The 17,546-nt window shown below is 48.3% G+C and overlaps 1 protein-coding gene across 2 annotated transcripts in view; it reads right to left on the bottom strand.

Annotated features, from left to right (window-relative positions):
- Positions 1-1,262: 1,262 nt before the first annotated feature.
- The window catches only part of LOC140896147 (uromodulin), an 18,372-nt gene continuing 2,088 nt past the window's right edge, over positions 1,263-17,546 (bottom strand). Inside the window, exons 1-9 of one of the 2 annotated variants that reach the window (XM_073307405.2) lie at positions 15,513-15,586; positions 13,479-13,545; positions 10,957-11,124; positions 9,384-9,589; positions 7,423-7,580; positions 6,190-6,435; positions 3,776-3,935; positions 2,812-2,956; positions 1,263-1,391 (exon numbers count right to left, since the gene is read on the bottom strand). In XM_073307405.2, the coding sequence (XP_073163506.2) occupies positions 1,300-1,391; positions 2,812-2,956; positions 3,776-3,935; positions 6,190-6,435; positions 7,423-7,580; positions 9,384-9,589; positions 10,957-11,124; positions 13,479-13,545; positions 15,513-15,536 (1,266 nt within the window). In that variant the 5' untranslated portion in view covers positions 15,537-15,586 and the 3' untranslated portion in view covers positions 1,263-1,299. Of the gene's footprint in view, positions 1,392-2,811; positions 2,957-3,775; positions 3,936-6,189; positions 6,436-7,422; positions 7,581-9,383; positions 9,590-10,956; positions 11,125-13,478; positions 13,546-15,512; positions 15,587-17,546 lie in introns of those variants that run through there. The other variant, XM_073307406.1, reaches the window with a different exon arrangement.

Here is a 17,546-nt window from a genome sequence, read left to right as displayed (position 1 = left end):
AGGGGAGGCTCTGCACTTGTACTAATTTGGCTATGCAAATGAGCAATAATTACAATTTCCATGCAGAATTATGGAACTGCACCCAGTTACAAAGAGTCTGTTCTCCCTTAAGCAGACATGAGTCATTACATTGCTGCAAACAGCCACATGCCTCTTTCTGAGGGTTCCTAGGGTAATCACTTACAGGTGTATAGTTCAATAGATTTGTGCCCACTGTGCCCAAACTTGCAGACTTCACTAAAGTCACCTAAACCTCTGCGTTCACGGTGAAACATTAAACCTGCTAGGAAGCTTACTCCAGGCAGAGGTTTGGCTTGAATCGCAACACCTCCAACTACGTGAAGATCATGGGCTGCATCACTGCTGGTGTTTAAAAGAGTCCAAGTCTCTTGGGTATGGCATGTATCAATGAGCCCCACTGCATGGAAAAATCACCTGCGGTGCATTCAGATGGATAGCCAGATAGATACTGGAGGCAAGAGGTTATGGGCAAGAACAGGCTGGCTGGGAGAGGAAGCGGATGTTAAAGCATTGACCAGCTGGAGGATTTAGACAGGTCAGCAAGTTCTAAAGTTTTGGTTCCCACAGCAACAGCCCCATCATTCTTCCCCTAAGTGTTTCCATTCAGCAAGTGTCTTGTGGAACCAACACTTGCAGCTCGCTGTTTCAGTGGTTAACCAGCACAGTGCATCACCATCCCCTTTAAAACCGGTTTCAGAGTAGCAGCCGTGTTAGTCTGTATTTGCAAAAAGAACAGGAGGACTTGTGGCACCTTAGAGACTAACCAATTTATTTGAGCATAAGCTTTCGTGAACTACAGCTCACTTCATCGGATGCATTTCCTTTAAAACCAACACTCTTGGGGACAGCAAGGGGAAGGACTGTCAAAGGCACAAAGTAGTGTTAAGCACCCAGCTCAGTGGTTGGAATGGGCTCGAGCACCTCACTGCCCTTTGCAAGTCTCCCCTAATATCCTGTTTGCTAGCTGATGGCTCCAACCCATCACCACCTTTGTTTCCATAGAGTGGTTAAGCTTTGTAAATCCAGCACAGCGCTTGCTCATAGGGGCTTGGATGTTGTGGGATATGCTGGGAAATTTTGCTCCGTGTCAGCAGCTATAGGCACAAGAGAACATAAGCAGCCAAGAGACTCAAGTGGTTGAACGATTTGAGTATTATACCAGCTTCCCTCCTCTAAACAAGCAGCCTGTTCTTCCAGAGAAGTTTGTTTAAAGAAGCAGACAGACACCCTCTTTGCAAGTGGCAGGTTTATTTAGAAATTATGCTCTCTTGATATCACTCATTTCTTCATGGCTTTAGCGATAGCAACCAGAACAAAGAGGCTGGCTATGATCAGCATTACCAGGGCACCAGGAATCCACAGGTGTGGCCCTAAAAAAGAAAGCAGTTACAAGGAAGAACCAGAATTGTATTCCTTAGTCGAGAGCCTGCCACTGCAGTAGGCCTGGGAAGGTGGGGTCATTTCGTGATAGGCAAGAGCCATCATGGCTACTGATCTCCACACCAGTGAGTAGGACACACTGCTCTACAGCAAAGACACACTTGGCCCATAAGGCCTGCGTACTTCAAGGCTGTCTCTGAATTAGGGCTTATTTTCAGCCATTTGAGTTTAATGTAGATGGCCCCCAAAATTGGGAGTTTTTCAAGGCACTTTGTACACACACACACACAGGATCAGCAACCTTTGGTCTGTAACCCACCAGGGTAAGCCCCCTGGCAGGCCGGGCCAGTTTGTTTACCTGCTGTGTCCGCAGGTTTGGCCGATCGTGGCTCCCACTGGCCGCGGTTTAACGTCCCAGGCCAATGGGGGCTGCGGGAAGCGGCATGGGCCGAGGGATGTGCTGGCCTCTGCTTCCTGCAGCCCTCATTGGCCTGGAGCAGTGAACCGCTGCCAGTGCGATCAGCCAAACCTGCGGACGTGGCAGGTAAACAAACCGTCCCAGCGCTGCCAGGGGGCTTACTCTGGCGGGCTGTAGGCCAAAGGTTGCCGATCCCAGATATACACAATACTTATTACACTCATACCATAGTGAGTCATCTCCTTGTAATGTTCGCCAGTGCACATTAATGCAGGACAGCTTCAAATGTTACAGCACGCTCGGGAACCTTGGTGTGCATCGGCAAGATCTACACAGACCAATTCACGCACAACACAGTGTGCTTTAGAAGTCACATTCCTGTAGTCCGCATTACTGCTCTGTGTAGACAAGCTCTCTAGGTACAAATCACTATTTCCAGCATTTTATTGGATAAACACCAATTTTGTTTTTTGGATCTGGATGTTTTATTGGCACTTGTCAGTTAACACCAAAAATCTGAAGCCCTGATCTTAACCAGTCCCTCACTCATAACATTTAGGGTCAGATTCTCCAGAGAGCGTAGCACCCACCAATTTGCAAAAGCACTCAGTATGTGGAGCACCAAGCTCTCGAAAAGCCTGGCCCTTAATCACTGGATTCTACAGGCTTCCTGCCATCAGCTCCTCTCCTCCAAGCCATTCCCTGGTCTTCCAAATGACTCTGTGCCATGGCAGACGTCTGGTCTAGGAAGAGGCAGATTCGGTGGGGCAGACTAGGCTCTATACACATTCTACATCTTGAGACTTCGTCACTGCAGAACACAATATAGGAGCGTTGAGATGTGACAGGCTGAAAGACCCCAAACTGCCACATTGCAGGGGAGAGATCTTAACAGCCTCCTTTAACGGGGCTATATGTAACAGGGGGCAAGTGTGATTGGACTGTTCCTACTCAACTGGCTTTGTACAGGTATCCAGGAGGGACATACATACCCCAAAGGTCCTGCAGTTTTGTCCCCGACTCAGCACTCCGTGCTCCAGAAAGGGGAGAGGCGAGGAGATGGATGGGTCCATAAGAGACAATCTTCTTGTAGTCCTCCTCAAGTGCCCTCTTGCTTTTCGTCTTCCTGGGACATTGCTGTGAGCAGAACAGAGAGAAGAAAGCTAGGACACGGGGGCAGGATGGGACTCTTGCTTTTTCCCCTCCCGTGCCATGTAGGAAGAGCCCTTCCTCTGGAGATCAAGCCCAACTTACTGGCAGTGAAAAGCCTCCACTTGCATGGTCCCAGGAACCTTCTACTAGGTACACGAGATGTTTTCAGTTCATTTATCCAGCAGCCAGGCAGACCAATGAACTGGATGGAACCAGCTATCATTAAAGGGGAGGTTAAAGTAAAAGCCCTCCATAATGTAATCTTGGAGCTCTGAGGGAAAGGAGAAGAGGCCCTCCATCACTGGGCAGCCGCCTCTTAAGAGGAAGCACCATCATGCTCTGTTCTTTCTGGAAGCAAGGAGAGCCAGAGAGCTGCTGAAAGAACTGGGGCAAATCTGAGGCCCAGTGCAGATTGTCAGCTCTTTGGGGGCAGGGCCAGTCTCTTTGGTCTGTGTTTGTACCCTGCCTAGCACGGCGGGGTCCTGGCTTGTGACTAGAGCTGCTAGCATTGTAGTAATGCAGATAGACAGACAGAGATAAGGGCCCTATATGGTCATGCTGCAGGAGTGCTCTCCTGTGCAGGTCCCACTATCCGATTTACAGGCCCCACAAGGGAGGCAAGTCTTAAAGAAAACGGGTCCAACGGATCCTTATTGTTAAGTAACAGTTCCACAGGGAGAGGCCTGTAGCCAACGGTTAGCTGAATCCAGCGTAGGGTCAGAGCAGAGCCCTCTGCCACAGCTAAGGCAGCTCAGAGGAGAAGGGTTTCCAACAAGCCCCGCTCGCAGTGAGAGGGGACCTCACCTTTGCACAGGGCTCGGGGCCATCGGGGAGGCACAGGCGGACTCGGCAGTGCAGAAACACCTCCGAGTAGTTGATGAATTGGAACATCTGGAAGCTGAACTTTGCCATGGTGCTGTTTCCGATATCATTGATGTACATCACGGTCTCATCACGGGGACACCTGCGGGGGGGGGGGGGGGGAAGAGATTCAAGAGCCAAGTCAGCCTGGGGAGTTTTACACCACGAGGTGCCAGCAGTCCCCGTGCAGCGCCTGGTCTTTCAGTGGAGAAGGCTTTGCCCTTGAGATGTCTGGCTTTACGCAGTGGGGGTCAAATGTAGCTGCCAGATGCAGTCTCAGGTAGAGGTAGGGGATTTTTAGGGAGGAAGAATGCCAGCATGAACGGAAAATGGCTTTGGACAAAAATGCAGATTGGTTTTCAATTCAAAAATGTTAACCCCCGTTTTTCCCCTCCCCCCATTTTCTTCCCCTTCCCCATCCCCTGGAAGAATTGGGGGGAACAAGAAACAGTCATGCTTCCACTTCTCCCCCCGGAAGAATTTCTTTTTAAATTTGAAACCAAGAAGAGTTTCCAGTTTTCACAATGCTGAGTTCTGACCAGCTGTGACCTCTGGGTTAATTCCTTATCTGAACTCTGCAGGGAAGCCACTTCCCCTTTCCAGATGATGCATGATGAGCAGGAAGCAACGAAGGGGATGTTTCTTTCAGAGCATTACGTGCCTGCATCTGTGTGCATCTCTCTGGGGAAGGGTGCTCCTTGTTCTACCTGAGAGTTTCATTGCCAAGTCACTCCCTACCCATAGATGGGGGAGGAAAGAAACGGTCTAAGCTCAGTCCTACCTTACAGCAGCAAGAAAAGATTCTCTTCCTCCCAACCGCCAAGGAGGCGATAATGCCTATACAGATCAGTAGATCTCAAAGCACTTTACAAAGCAGGTCAAGGAAAAGGATATTACTTTACAGTGGGGAAACTGAGGCAGAGAGGGGTAGTGACTTGCCAAGGTCACTGGCAGAGCTGAAAATCGAATCCAGGTCTCTTAAGTCCCAGTCCAGTGCTCTGGCCACGCTGCCTCTGATGAAAGGCTGGTGTATCAGGATGCTTGTGCTTTGTGGTTATGCATCATCATGGCATTGTGGGGCTCTCCACTGTTCTATTAGTGGTTTGCATGCCCACAGCTCAAACTGCTTTAATTGGGTCACTGTTCCCTGTATCCAACTTCTGTTCATGTCCCTTGCAGGCCTGTGCCCCATAGTTTTAACTAGTCTTGCTAGACCATGTGCTGGATCACAAGCTGCATGGGACAGTAACATGCACCCCCGTCATTGACTCCCTCAGAGAAACATAGGGCTGGAAGGGACCTCAAAAGATTACCCAGTCCAGCCCCCGGCACTGAGACAGGACCAAGTAAACAGAGACCCCCCCCGACAGGTGTTTGTCCAGCCTGTTCTAAAAACCTCCAGTGATGGAGATTCCACCACCTCCCTAGGTAACCCATTCCCCTGCTTCACTATCCTTATCCATGCAAGAGAACTCAGCAATGGCTTATTTATATTCCTGATGCTATGTGGAGAGGTAGCTTCACTCCAGAATCCAGTCAGATCATGACTGTGACCAGAAACGCATCCTTTTCAGGAGTCTTGATTTCCCGCATCCTCCTTTGGGACACTAAGCTACATCTCAGAGTAACACAGGCTAGAAGGTCTTCCGGGTTCAGGCTGCCTTTTGACATGCTGTTCTACGAACAACTGTGCAGAGAGTTACCAAGAAAGCAACCAGCTTTGCAGTGGTGTTTGTACAGCACCTGCCACAACAGACTCCTGGGTCCACGACGGGTCAAAGGGCTCAATTACTACCACGATACAAACAAGGAAGTCACTTAGGATTGCACAAGGCAGCTTTAAAACAAGACAGGTTGCGTTTAATGCATGAATGCCAGAGTGCACTAGAGTAGTGGCCAACTGTCCCAGGTGCTGGGATGGGGGAAAAGATCGAGGGAGCGAGCACTTTCTCCCACAGATATGAAAGATGGGACATGCTCAGGAGATAAGCCGGCTTCTCTTGCAGGGCCTTCTCCCCAGAATCATTCTGGGATCTGAACATCTCTAGATTACGGTCACTCCTCCTCTTAAGATGAAGTGTGGGAGGAAGAGGTGGGTTTTGCACTTCGTTCCGCATGCCACATGGTTAGTGGTCATTTTCATTTTCTCTGCTAGGCAATTACAAAGTCTTGACATGGCTCCTGTGGTCGTAGCCAGCCAGTGAAGACTTGACATCTTGTCGCTCCGGTGGAACGGTCACGGCAACCTGGACCTGGACTCCTCCCCTCCCGGAATTACCTAGCATCAGGGCTAGTAAAGCACATGGCTTTTCGCCATGGTGAGGAGCCTGGGGAGAGCTCGAAACCGCTGCTCTTACCCCTTCACGATGAGCTGGTGCTGCACGTCATGGCTGGGATCTGCTGACGGGGTGGCCCAACAGTCCTCGAGGCTCAGCAGGAAGTACCGCACCTGGCTCTGCCCTTCCAGCTGCAGCAGGATGTAGAGGAACTCCGACAGGGGGAGGGCCGGGGGCTGCTGCCGGTAGGGCTGCAGGTAAGCGGAGGTCTCGTACAAGGCCATGGTCACGTTGAACTCCCCCTCTTTGACCACGAACTTCACCAGCCTAGGAGGAGATCAGGGAGACCAGGCCCAGAGTTAGAAAAAGGCAGAATGGAGGCAGCCACCAAGCATCCAGTTCTGGAGCTTGCAGACAGATCCCCACATGCCACCAGCTTCTGCCCACAGGGAAGCCTGTCTGTTGCTCTCCTTACAGCCAGGGTCCCATCGCCAACCCTTAGCAACACTCACGCACAGTTTGCTACCTGCCCAGATACACCTGGTGTGAGAACAGAAAGAGCAGCCCTTCTGCACAAGGGACCCCTGGAGAGAGCAGCTCCCATCCAGACTGCCCCACTGGGGTATCGAACAGCGGCATCTGAGAAGAATGCACCCAAGACGTCTCCATCTGCAGTCTCCCAAGAGGGTCTCTCCCCGACACACACCAAGTGGCAGGGAGTCTGATGGGGGTCACCGTCCTGCCCCCCACCCTCCCCCCAGCTCACTTGGTGAACTGCAAGCTAGTTAATTTGCAGTGGAGGGGCAGATAGAAAGGCAGGAATCGGATGTCACATCTTGACGAATATCTCAGTTGCCTGCAACACGTGCTACTGAAAGCACAGGCCCCTTCAGGCAAGCTGCCCAGTGCAGCAGGGGGCAGGAAGGCGGCTTTCAGCCAGTCCAAGTCAGGCATTTAGGGCCTCTTCTGTACGAAGTGAGGGTACAGGATCTTGATGTGACACACACAGCTCTCAAAGCTCACCAGCACCTCCTGGTGGCCTGGCAGATCTTCATCTTATCGACAGAAGCTATTTTTACAGCTGTTTACAGCCTTTAATGGCTTGTAAATATGAGACCTATTTTTAGAGGAGCCACACACCCACTGCTCCTATCGGCTTCAGCTGGAATTGTGGGGGTTCAGCACCACCGGGGATCAGGCCTTAATCATCCAGCTTCACCAGTGAAACTCGGCCACCTGAGGGCGGCAGCCAACGAGCACTTAGTATAGGAGGGAAATGCCCGTCCAGAGGAGAGGGGAAGACAAGCAACTCACGTGTCGATGGCAGTAAGGGAGAAGGGCAGCTGGACCACCCGCTCGTAGGAGTAGATGCAGGAGAAGTGCACTCGCACAAGGCTGCTTCTGGAGATCACGCCCGTAGCCTCCGTGTCTGACTCCATCACGTTGGCGTAAGACACGTGTGACCTGTTTTGCTGACATGGGCCAGAAAGAGTATTTAAGACATGTCTTCATGCCAAGAACATGTCTCTCTCTCTGCACTCAGTCTGGCTCACCCCATCCTGCCTGCAGCAAGGTGGTCAGGAACCCAGTTAGAGCTAGCAGTAGGTCAGCTACTGTAGGTAGCCCAGCAGCTAGAAGGCTAGAAGCACCCGTTGATTTCAGCTGGAGTTTTTGGGTGCTCGTCCAAAGAGGCAGATCTCAAGTTCAGCCTTTAATTTTTGTGTGCCTCTCGAGATCTGGCCCAGAACAAGTCATCTGTTCCCCAATAAGGGAGATCTCTGTATTAAGACAGCACTGTATGTAGTAGATTGGTAGTGGCACGTCTGTACTGCACTAGATATGGCTAAGCATGTAGCACCAAAACAGATCGATATGTTGCACACAGACCTTCAGCTAATCCACACCCCATGTGTGGCAGGGTACAGAACCCAGGGCCTTGGACTCCAGAAGGAGCCTCCTATATCTTGAGATAGAGGAAGACCTCCATTAGCTGGCAAAAGGAAGGCTCTTCTTCTGCAGTCCAGCCACTAGAATGGGACACAGTCCTGCTATGGGACAGAAAGTTGACAGCAATCACAATAATTGGGGCCTAGCAGGCCTACTTTAATCATTAACCTAACTGATGACTAGTGGGGAAAGGTTGATGAATAGTCAATGGATTTGTTGTATGAAACGGTTTAAGAGAAGATGTGAGAGGGAGACAAAGTTGGATTTAGTTTAAACAGAAAGCATCTGCTGATACCATTCAGATTAATGACTAGTAAAGAGGAGTAGAGGATTGGAAATTAACCAAAGTTGGTGTGTTGGAAATTAGACCTAATTGGTGGACAAAATTATGAGGGTGCGGGGAGGGGGGTGGTTTTAGTCTGGTCTAAAGCAGGAAAGGGGCTATCATGCCTGATTCAGAATTGAATAGAATTAACTCTTTCTTCCTCACCAAGGACTGTTCGGCTCAATAAGAGGCTTTAAGCCATATTCAGTCTCCAAAAAGGGACTTTGTGCAAGACAATTTCCATTTTGATGCTCTTTAATTGGTTTTGATTCTTTTCCTCTTGTATATTTCAATCAGTAAAAAGTTCTAATCTTTGGCATTTGCAGAGCTGTTGTAGCCCTGTTGGTCTCAGGATATTAGAGACACAAGGTGGGTGTGGTAATACCTTCTATTGGAAGAACTTCTCTTGGTGAGAGAAACTTTTGACCTATGCAGGTCCAAAGAAAATCTCTGTATAAACTTGAAAGCTTGTCACTCTCACCAACAGATTTTGGTCCAATAAAAGTCTCTTTAATAACCTGTGACATTAATTTTATAGTGTTTGCCATGATGCTAAGCAGGCGGAGGACTCTGCATATCAATTCCCGGACCTCAGTTGATACTATTGACTGTTGGATTGTGACTGGGTTATGTTAACTGTGTTAGCCCATTTATTCCATCTTAATACATACAATAGCTGCTGGAAAGACAGTTACTCTCAGCTGGGAAATAGAAACTCAGGACTCCCATACTCTGCTGAAGTAGCCAAGCACTGCCCCCTCAAACCGCAATCAACAACTCAGTGGAGGTCCAGAAAGAATCATTGACTAAGTTAAATGGTGTACATTAGCCACCTTACCAGTTCTCCTGAGAAGACTTCCGTTTAGAGCTAGGACTTGGGTACTAATGCTACAAGGCAGAGATAAAACAGGAAGAGCAGAAATACCTAGAACCCCTTCACCACTGTGTCTTGTCTCAGAATGGCTTCCCCTCCCAAGATCTAATCAGATACACCCCACCTTACCTGAATCACTGACCCACACAGGGTATGGTTCTCGCCAGTGAGACTGGCTGCAAAGAAGATTGCTCCATCTTCCTCCTTTTCGGAGACCTTGCAAGCACCATTCTTCAAGTGGACCCGCGCCAAGGGGATTTTCAACACTTCGAACACTTCCTTTCTCACCATCATCTTCATGTGATCTTCCTCACACTGCAGTTTCAGCACCACATCTGGGGAAAAAGCGATCTGCAATAGCCATAAGGAAGAGGCCTGAAGGAGCCCTATGTGAGCTATGGTGTGACCCAGCACCGGTATACTGAGAGTGTCCCTCACTTCACTGCTGGCCAAGAATGATTTTCAGAGCCCTGCAAAGGATGCTGGGTGGAAGAGATTGAGAACCCACATGAATCCAGTGGGAGCTTGTCTCTCTCCAGTGGTTAGACACCAAGATGTTTCCAAGTCTACTGCTCAGCCTCCAAGCTGAGGGACATGGCCTTTTAACTCAGGACAGCAGAGGGCTCCCACTTTTAGATCCAGAGGTGCTACATTTAATCCCCGTGACCGATGTCTGTGCAGTCATTACCCTACAGCACTATCAATACCCTGGGAAGCCAGGTGAGGCTGAAGTGCTTCTGCTTCAGACCTTAGTCTAAAACAAGATTTTTTGCTCACTTTCCTCAAGGGACACTTGACTTTGCTATGCCAGAGTCCATTAGTGACCAAGGAAAGCTATGGGATGCTACTAGACAGTGGTTCTTGTGCTTCCTCCTATTGCAAGGCCCCTGGAATTACAGAGATAGTCTCAGAGGCATTGCAGTCTCCCCATCCCACAGCAGAAGTGTCCATTGCATGAAACATGAGGACGGGTGTGAGATGAAAGGAAAATTAACTCTAATGCAGTGCTATAGGCTGGAGCTGCTTAGTTACAAGAAGGGAGGAGAGGAGGGACAGTAGTTTCCTTTCCTTAAGTGCAGGGCTTCACATTTCTTAAGGCCAGATCTCCTCTGTGACTGTCACCATTCACGAGTCTCATTACAACTGAAGTGACTCCAGAGAGTAATTCCCAACAGAGAGCAACCAAGCAAATCCTCTCAGTTTGCCCAGTTTTGTTCACCGAGAAAGCCTTGGACTGGGCCATAACCAGCAGGAGCAATCCTAGCTTGACTGATAGGGGTTTTATCTCTACAACCAGAGCAGCTCCATGCAACCCTTGCAAGTGCTGGGCCATCTCTGATCCACAGAGCAGGGTAGCATGGGAAGGGCTAGAGACCCCACCCTCCCTCCCCATGTCCAGACACCCACTGCTCCCCTGAAAAGGAAGGTGTCCACCCACCCCACTCATTATGCAAGCGTACACACAAGTCACATCACAGGCCCGCACCTTTTTGCACGAGAAATCAGCGGACTCCCACGCCATTCCCATGAAATGGTTCCTAGTTCAGCAAATCTTTTCCTCATATCCGTTTAGAAAGGCGCTCACCAGAGTGCAAAAGGGAAAGTCCCCCCCTCATATTTGTCCAAGTGGCTTGAGTAGCGCTCACTACTGCTAGACTTGACCCGCGCACCCCACCCATGCCCAGCATTGCCCCAGTCCTACCTTGGCAGAATGTCCCAGTGAAACCAGCCTTGCAGGTACAGTTTGGCTTCTCCTCAGCTACCCGGCAGACTCCCTGGTGCTTACATGGGTTCGGAAAGCAGAATCTCGGGCTTCTCTTGGGACGGAGGGCAGCCTCTTCCATTCGGCGACGGGGCTTCTTCAGATCAGCTACAGCAGAGGGACGTGTGAATGTTTAAGTGCATCGTGAATAACCGGCTATAGTGGAGTAAGCTAAAGGCAAGCTGCCTAATGTACTCAATGCTTCTTTTGCCTCTGTCTTCACGAACAAGGTCAGCTCCCAGACTGCTGCCCTGGGCAGCACAGCATGGGGAGGAGGTGACCAGCCCTCTGTGGAGAAGGAAGTGGTTCGGGACTATTTAGAAAAGCTGGACGAGCACAAGTCCATGGGGCCGGATGCGCTGCATCCAAGAGTGCTAAAGGAGTTGGCGGATGTGATTGCAGAGCCATTGGCCATTATCTTTGAAAACTCATGGCGATCGGGGGAGGTCCCGGATGACTGGAAAAAGGCTAATGTAGTGCCCATCTTTAAAAAAGGGAAGAAGGAGGATCCTGGGAACTACAGGCCAGTCAGCCTCATCTCAGTCCCTGGAAAAATCATGGAGCAGGTCTTCAAGGAATCAATTCTGAAGCACTTAGAGGAGAGGAAAGTGACCAGGAACAGTCAGCATGGATTCACCAAGGGCAAGTCATGCCTGACTAATCTAATTGCCTTCTATGATGAGATAACTGGCTCTGTGGATGAGGGGAAAGCAGCAGACGTGTTGTTCCTTGACTTTAACAAAGCTTTTGACATGGTCTCCCACAGTATTCTTGCCAGCAAGTTAAAGAAGTATGGGCTGGATGAATGGACTAAGGTGGATAGAAAGTTGGCTAGATTGTCGGGCTCAACGGGTAGTGATCAATGGCTCCATGTCTAGTTGGCAGCCAGTATCAAGCAGAGTGCCCCAAGGGTCGGTCCTCGGGCCGGATTTGTTCAATATCTTCATAAATGATCTGGAGGATGGTGTGGATTGCACCCTCAGCAAGTTTGCAGATGACACTAAACTGGGAGGAGAGGTAGATATGCTGGAGGGTAGGGATAGGATACAGAGGGCCCTAGAGAAATTAGAGGATCGGGCCAAAAGAAATCTGATGAGGTTCAACAAGGACAAGTGCAGAGTCCTGCACTTAGGACGGAAGAATCCCATGCACCGCTTCAGACTAGGGACCAAATGGCTCGGCAGCTGTTCTGCAGAAAAGGACCTAGGGGTGACAGTGGACGAGAAGCTGGATATGAGTCAGCAGTGTGCCCTTGTTGCCAAGAAGGCCAATGTTATTTTGGGCTGTATAAGTGGGGGCATTGCCAGCAGATCGAGGGACGTGATCGTTCCCCTCTATTCGACATTGGTGAGGCCTCATCTGGAGTATTGTGTCCAGTTTTGGGCCCCACGCCACAAGAAGGATGTGAAAAAATTGAAAAACGTCCAGTGGAGGGCAACAAAAATGATTAGGGGACTGGAACACATAACTTATGAGGAGACGCTGAGGGAACTGGGATTGTTTAGTCTGCAGAAGAGAAGAATGAGGGGGGATTTGATAGCAGCTTTCAACTACCTGAAAGGGGGTTCCAAAGAGGATGGATCTAGACTGTTCTCAGTGGTAGCAGATGACAGAACAAGGAGTAATGGTCTCAAGTTGCAGTGGGGGAGGTTTAGGTTGGATATTAGGAAAAACTTTTCACCACGCACCTAGTGAAAACACTGGAATGCGTTACCTAGGGAGGTGGTGGAATCTCCTTCCTTAGAAGTTTTTAAGGTCAGGCTTGAGAAAGCCCTGTCTGGGATGATTTAGTTGAGGATTGGTCCTGCTTTGAGCAGGGGGTTGGACTAGATGATCTCCTGAGGTCCCTTCCAACCCTGAGATTCTATGATTCTAAAGTTAGCCTGTCACTAAATCTGAGTCCATGCTCTGCTCAGCCATGAGGGGAACCCTTGTTTAACCACAGGACAAGTTGCTCTTATTTAAAGTCACTGCTTAGTTCCCAAGAGAAGCCTTACATGAATGGCTGAACTGCCTTGGGACACTACATCTGAAAGACAATTCCTCTTCAGTGCCTACCAAGAGGGAATGTTCAAGGGTCCGTACTTCCCCTTGTTAGAATTGAGGTCATTAGCATCCAAATCTCAGCGTGGGGAGTGGCTGCTCTCAACTGTTACAGGAGATGCAGAACCTTCATCTCTGGCTTGGCAGGTAAAAAGCTTCCTGCTGACAAGAAGGCAGAAAGATCTCACTCTGGCCCCAAAGCTTTAGCATCCTTTGCCAGTTTTTTTTTTTTTTTTTGGTGTTCTTCCACCCGCCCCCCTCAGCCACCCAAATTCGTTCTGCTCTTGGGAAAAGTGACCAGTGCTAATCCTACTCTGGATAAGTAGCTTGAGCACATCCTCCGATACAGATCAGGATTTCACCCTTCTTGTTTTCACTATTAATTCTCATCCCACAGGCCAGTAAATAGAGGGACTCACTATTGTAGCTCTCACCGCCAGGCAGCCAGGGAGCCGAGAGCAGCAGCAGGCACATCACAGTCACTTCCTGAAAAGCAAATGGACTCCAGCTTATTTTGATTTCTAACATGCTCATCAGTAGCCTTTGGAAACACATGCAGCCATTTAAAAGTCTTCTGATAGCAGCAGAATGTGCTGAGATGTTGAACCTATCTAGAAGGCAGAGACAATATGGACTTTGAGGTTCACCCACTCAGAATACTTCTCTTTTCGCAGCAAGCATTGCTTTCCTGGGTTTTTGAAGGAGTCTGTTACCCTGACCATCAGTGCTACTAACTCTAATTTGGGATCTCCTGGTCTCCTCTGTTCCCAGATGTGTCTTCTATTGTTATTTTGCCAATCACCAAAGATCTGAAGGGTCTGAGCAGCAAAAACTTACTCATCAGCCATCCTACAACATGCAGGGCAGGATTTTGTCCTGCATTAAAGCGTCTTAGCCAATAGGGCTACTTCACTGGGCTTGTGGTATCAGAGTCCCCAAATTAGAGGATATGCAGACAAAAATAAAAGCAGACAAGTGACTACAGGCCAGTAGTAACAGCTAAGCACTTACAGTGAAATCACACAGTAGAGGCACCCGTGCAAACAGAAGAGAAAGGAAAGAGTTGTTCCTCCTCAGGAAGTTCACTTTCCACTTCAGAGGAGTTATAAATAAAGTGGTCAATTACAAGAGGAACAGCATCTTCCCACAGATACTTTACACAGCTAGAGTAAGAGTATGGCTTTGAAGGGAATGTACATTTACATCACAAACAAACAGATAAAGGACAAGGAGTCAAGGCCGCCTTCTGCTCCACAGATCTTACAATAGACAGTTGGGAGTGTAACAGTTTGACACAGAAGGAGCCATCTCATTGGCAAGCTTGCTAGGAGGCAGTGTGGGCTAGTGGATAGGGCTCCAGTCGGATTCCATTGCCCTGCCCTTTGGGCAGTCATTAACACCAGGGACAATGCAGGTATACGTAGTCCCCATCCTGACTCGGGAGCATTTTACACCTGTTTTGCCCTCGTGTTGTTAAGGACGGCACAAGGCTAAAAATCTGGAGAAGTAGGTTCTACCGTTATCTCTAGATACTACTAGAGCGCTAGATCATCTATGGATAGCATACTGTCTAGAAACACTGTTGTTAGTACATGACTCCTACAGCACTGAGGCAGGCCAACCTCTGGAGAGGCTAAAAGAGCTAGCAGTAAACAGCTGCACTTCTTGGAGCTGATTCCCCCACTGCCTTGCACCTTGTGTAGCCATTTATACCTCAGCAAAGTAGGTATCAAATGCTACGGTGCTGGTGTGATAGCATTTTGCACTCACTTTGCCTTAAAGTTAATGGACTTGACAAGGAGCAGGAGACTGAGGAATCAGAACCCTTTATCTGAAGGGAGAACATGGCTACACAATAAGACATTTCAGAAGCCCTAGCAATTGCTTTCAGGAGATAAGAGAAAGACAGCCCTGCGCTCTTGCAGGTTACAATCTAGGAAGAGAAATCCACTACTTCAGCAATCACAAACAGAACCCTGCCGTCCCTGTTTAAAGTTGAGATTTCATGAGCTTTTCTCTACTCACCATTGCCAGACCTGCGTAACCTTGCTCACTCACTCACCCACCCACAGCTGTCCTCATTTCCCTTTGCCTTGCTGTGCTCTTTATATCATCTTTCAACAGCTGATTCTCCCCCACCCCTCACACTTCCCCAGTGATTGTATCAGTGCCAATTTAGCATCCTGTGATTGCTGCAGTGGTGGAAAGGACTCACGAAACACCAACCTTCCTATTAGGCCACTCATCATAAGCACTGACACAACTCGTGGCTCTGGTGGCTCACTAAGGAAGAGAAGATTTTTTGCATTCCTCCGTCCCCTCCCTCGCACACATCCTTTTTAGTCAGACGAGTTACTTTCTGATGTGGCTGCTCTTTACAGAACAATAAGACTATGAAGACCCCACACAGACACAGTTGGATTGCAAACCATATTGACTACCTGTGCACGTACATGCCAGCTACACACAGCTTCCATTGTCGTTCTAGGCGTCGTGGGTGTGATGAAAAGCTTGAACACCTGACGTGAGCGAACCTTAAAGGTTCAGAAAACAGAAAGCAAAGAAAAAAAGCCCAACATGTATTACTATAAAAAACGCAATTTTTTTTTTTTTTTTAGCCAGTCTCATGGTTTTTGCACTCAGGGATCCTGTGTGTAACTGCCATCACCTTGGGCACTGTAAGGAACTGAACACTGAGCTCCAGTAGCTAAAAGCATGAAACTCTACAGCCAGAGTTAAAGGACCAAGACCCTTGTCCTGCAGGGCAAACACCCTCATCTTTAACTTTAAGCATTTGAGATACCACACTGACTTCAACAGGACTGCTCCTGTGAGTAAAGTTAAGAATCTGCATAAGCATTTGCTAGAGTTGGGGGCCTTACATTTTGCAAAAAAGAATCCAAGTTTTTGCCACGTTAATATTAACAGAAATGTTTTTCATACATTTTCATAGAGCCATAGATTCCAAGGCCAGAAGGGACCACTGTGACCTTCTAGTCTGACCTCCTGTATAGCACAGGCCAGAGAACTTCCCCCATATAATTTCTAGAGCAGAGCTTTTAGAAAAACATCCAGTCCTGATTTAAAAATAGTCAGTGATGGAGAATCCACCACAAACTTTGGTAAATTGCTCCAATGGTTAATTACTCTCACTGTTAAAAAATGGGTGGTTTCAGAGTAACAGCCGCGTTAGTCTGTATTCGCAAAAAGAAAAGGAGTACTTGTGGCACCTTCGAGACTAACCAATTTATTTGAGCATGAGCTTTCGTGAGCTACAGCTCACTTCATCGGATGCATACTGTGGAAACTGCAGAAGACATTATATACACAGAGACCATGAAATAATACCTCCTCCCACCCCACTCTCCTGCTGGTAATAGCTTATCTAAAGTGATCACTCTCCTTACAATGTGTATGATAATCAAGTTGGGCCATTTCCAGCACAAATCCAGGTTTTCTCACCCTCCGCCTCCCCCCCCCCCCAAACTCACTCTCCTGCTGGTAATAGCCCATCCAAAGTGACCATTCTCTTTACAATGTGTATGAAAATCAAGGTGGGCCATTTCTAGCACAAATCCAGGTTTTCTCACCCCCCCCCCCAAAAAAACCACACACACACACACACACTCTTCTGCTGGTAATAGCTTATCCAAAGTGATCACTCTCCCTACAATGTGCATGATAATCAAGGTGGGCCATTTCCAGCACAAATCCAAGTTTAACCAGAACATCTGAGGGGGGAGTGGTAGGAAAAAACAAGGGGAAATAGGCTACCTTGCATAATGACTTAGCCACTCCCAGTCTCTATTTAAGCCTAAATTAATAGTATCCAATTTGCAAATGAATTCCAATTCAGTTTCTCGCTGGAGTCTGGATTTGAAGTTTTTTTGTTGTAAGATAGCGACCTTCATGTCTGTAATTGCGTGACCAGAGAGATTGAAGTGTTCTCTGACTGGTTTATGAATGTTATAATTCTTGACATCTGATTTGTGTCCATTTATTCTTTTGCGTAGAGACTGTCCAGTTTGACCAATGTACATGGCAGAGGGGCATTGCTGGCACATGATGGCATATATCACATTGGTGGATGTGCAGGTGAACGAGCCTCTGATAGTGTGGCTGATGTTATTAGGCCCTGTGATGGTGTCCCCTGAATAGATATGTGGGCACAGTTGGCAACGGGCTTTGTTGCAAGGATAGGTTCCTGGGTTAGTGGTTCTGTTAAAAAATGACTCCTTATTTCTATCCTGAATTTGTCTAGCTACAAATTGCAGGCATTGGATCATGTTAGACCTTTCTCTGCTAGACTGAAGAGCCTATTATTAAATATTTATTCCCCATATACATACTTACAAACTGTGAACAACTCACCTCTTAACCTTCTCTTTGTTAAACTAGATTGAGCTCCTTGGTGTATCACTGTAAGGCAAGTTTTCTATTCCTTTAATCATTCTCATGGCTTGTCTCTGAACCCTCTCCAATAAATT

This window comes from Lepidochelys kempii, chromosome 12 (genome assembly GCF_965140285.1).
Source record: "Lepidochelys kempii isolate rLepKem1 chromosome 12, rLepKem1.hap1, whole genome shotgun sequence".
In the NCBI taxonomy this organism is placed as follows: domain Eukaryota; kingdom Metazoa; phylum Chordata; order Testudines; family Cheloniidae; genus Lepidochelys; species Lepidochelys kempii.
Note: the sequence above shows the minus strand (reverse complement) of the source record. Positions and strands in the feature narration are given on the sequence as shown.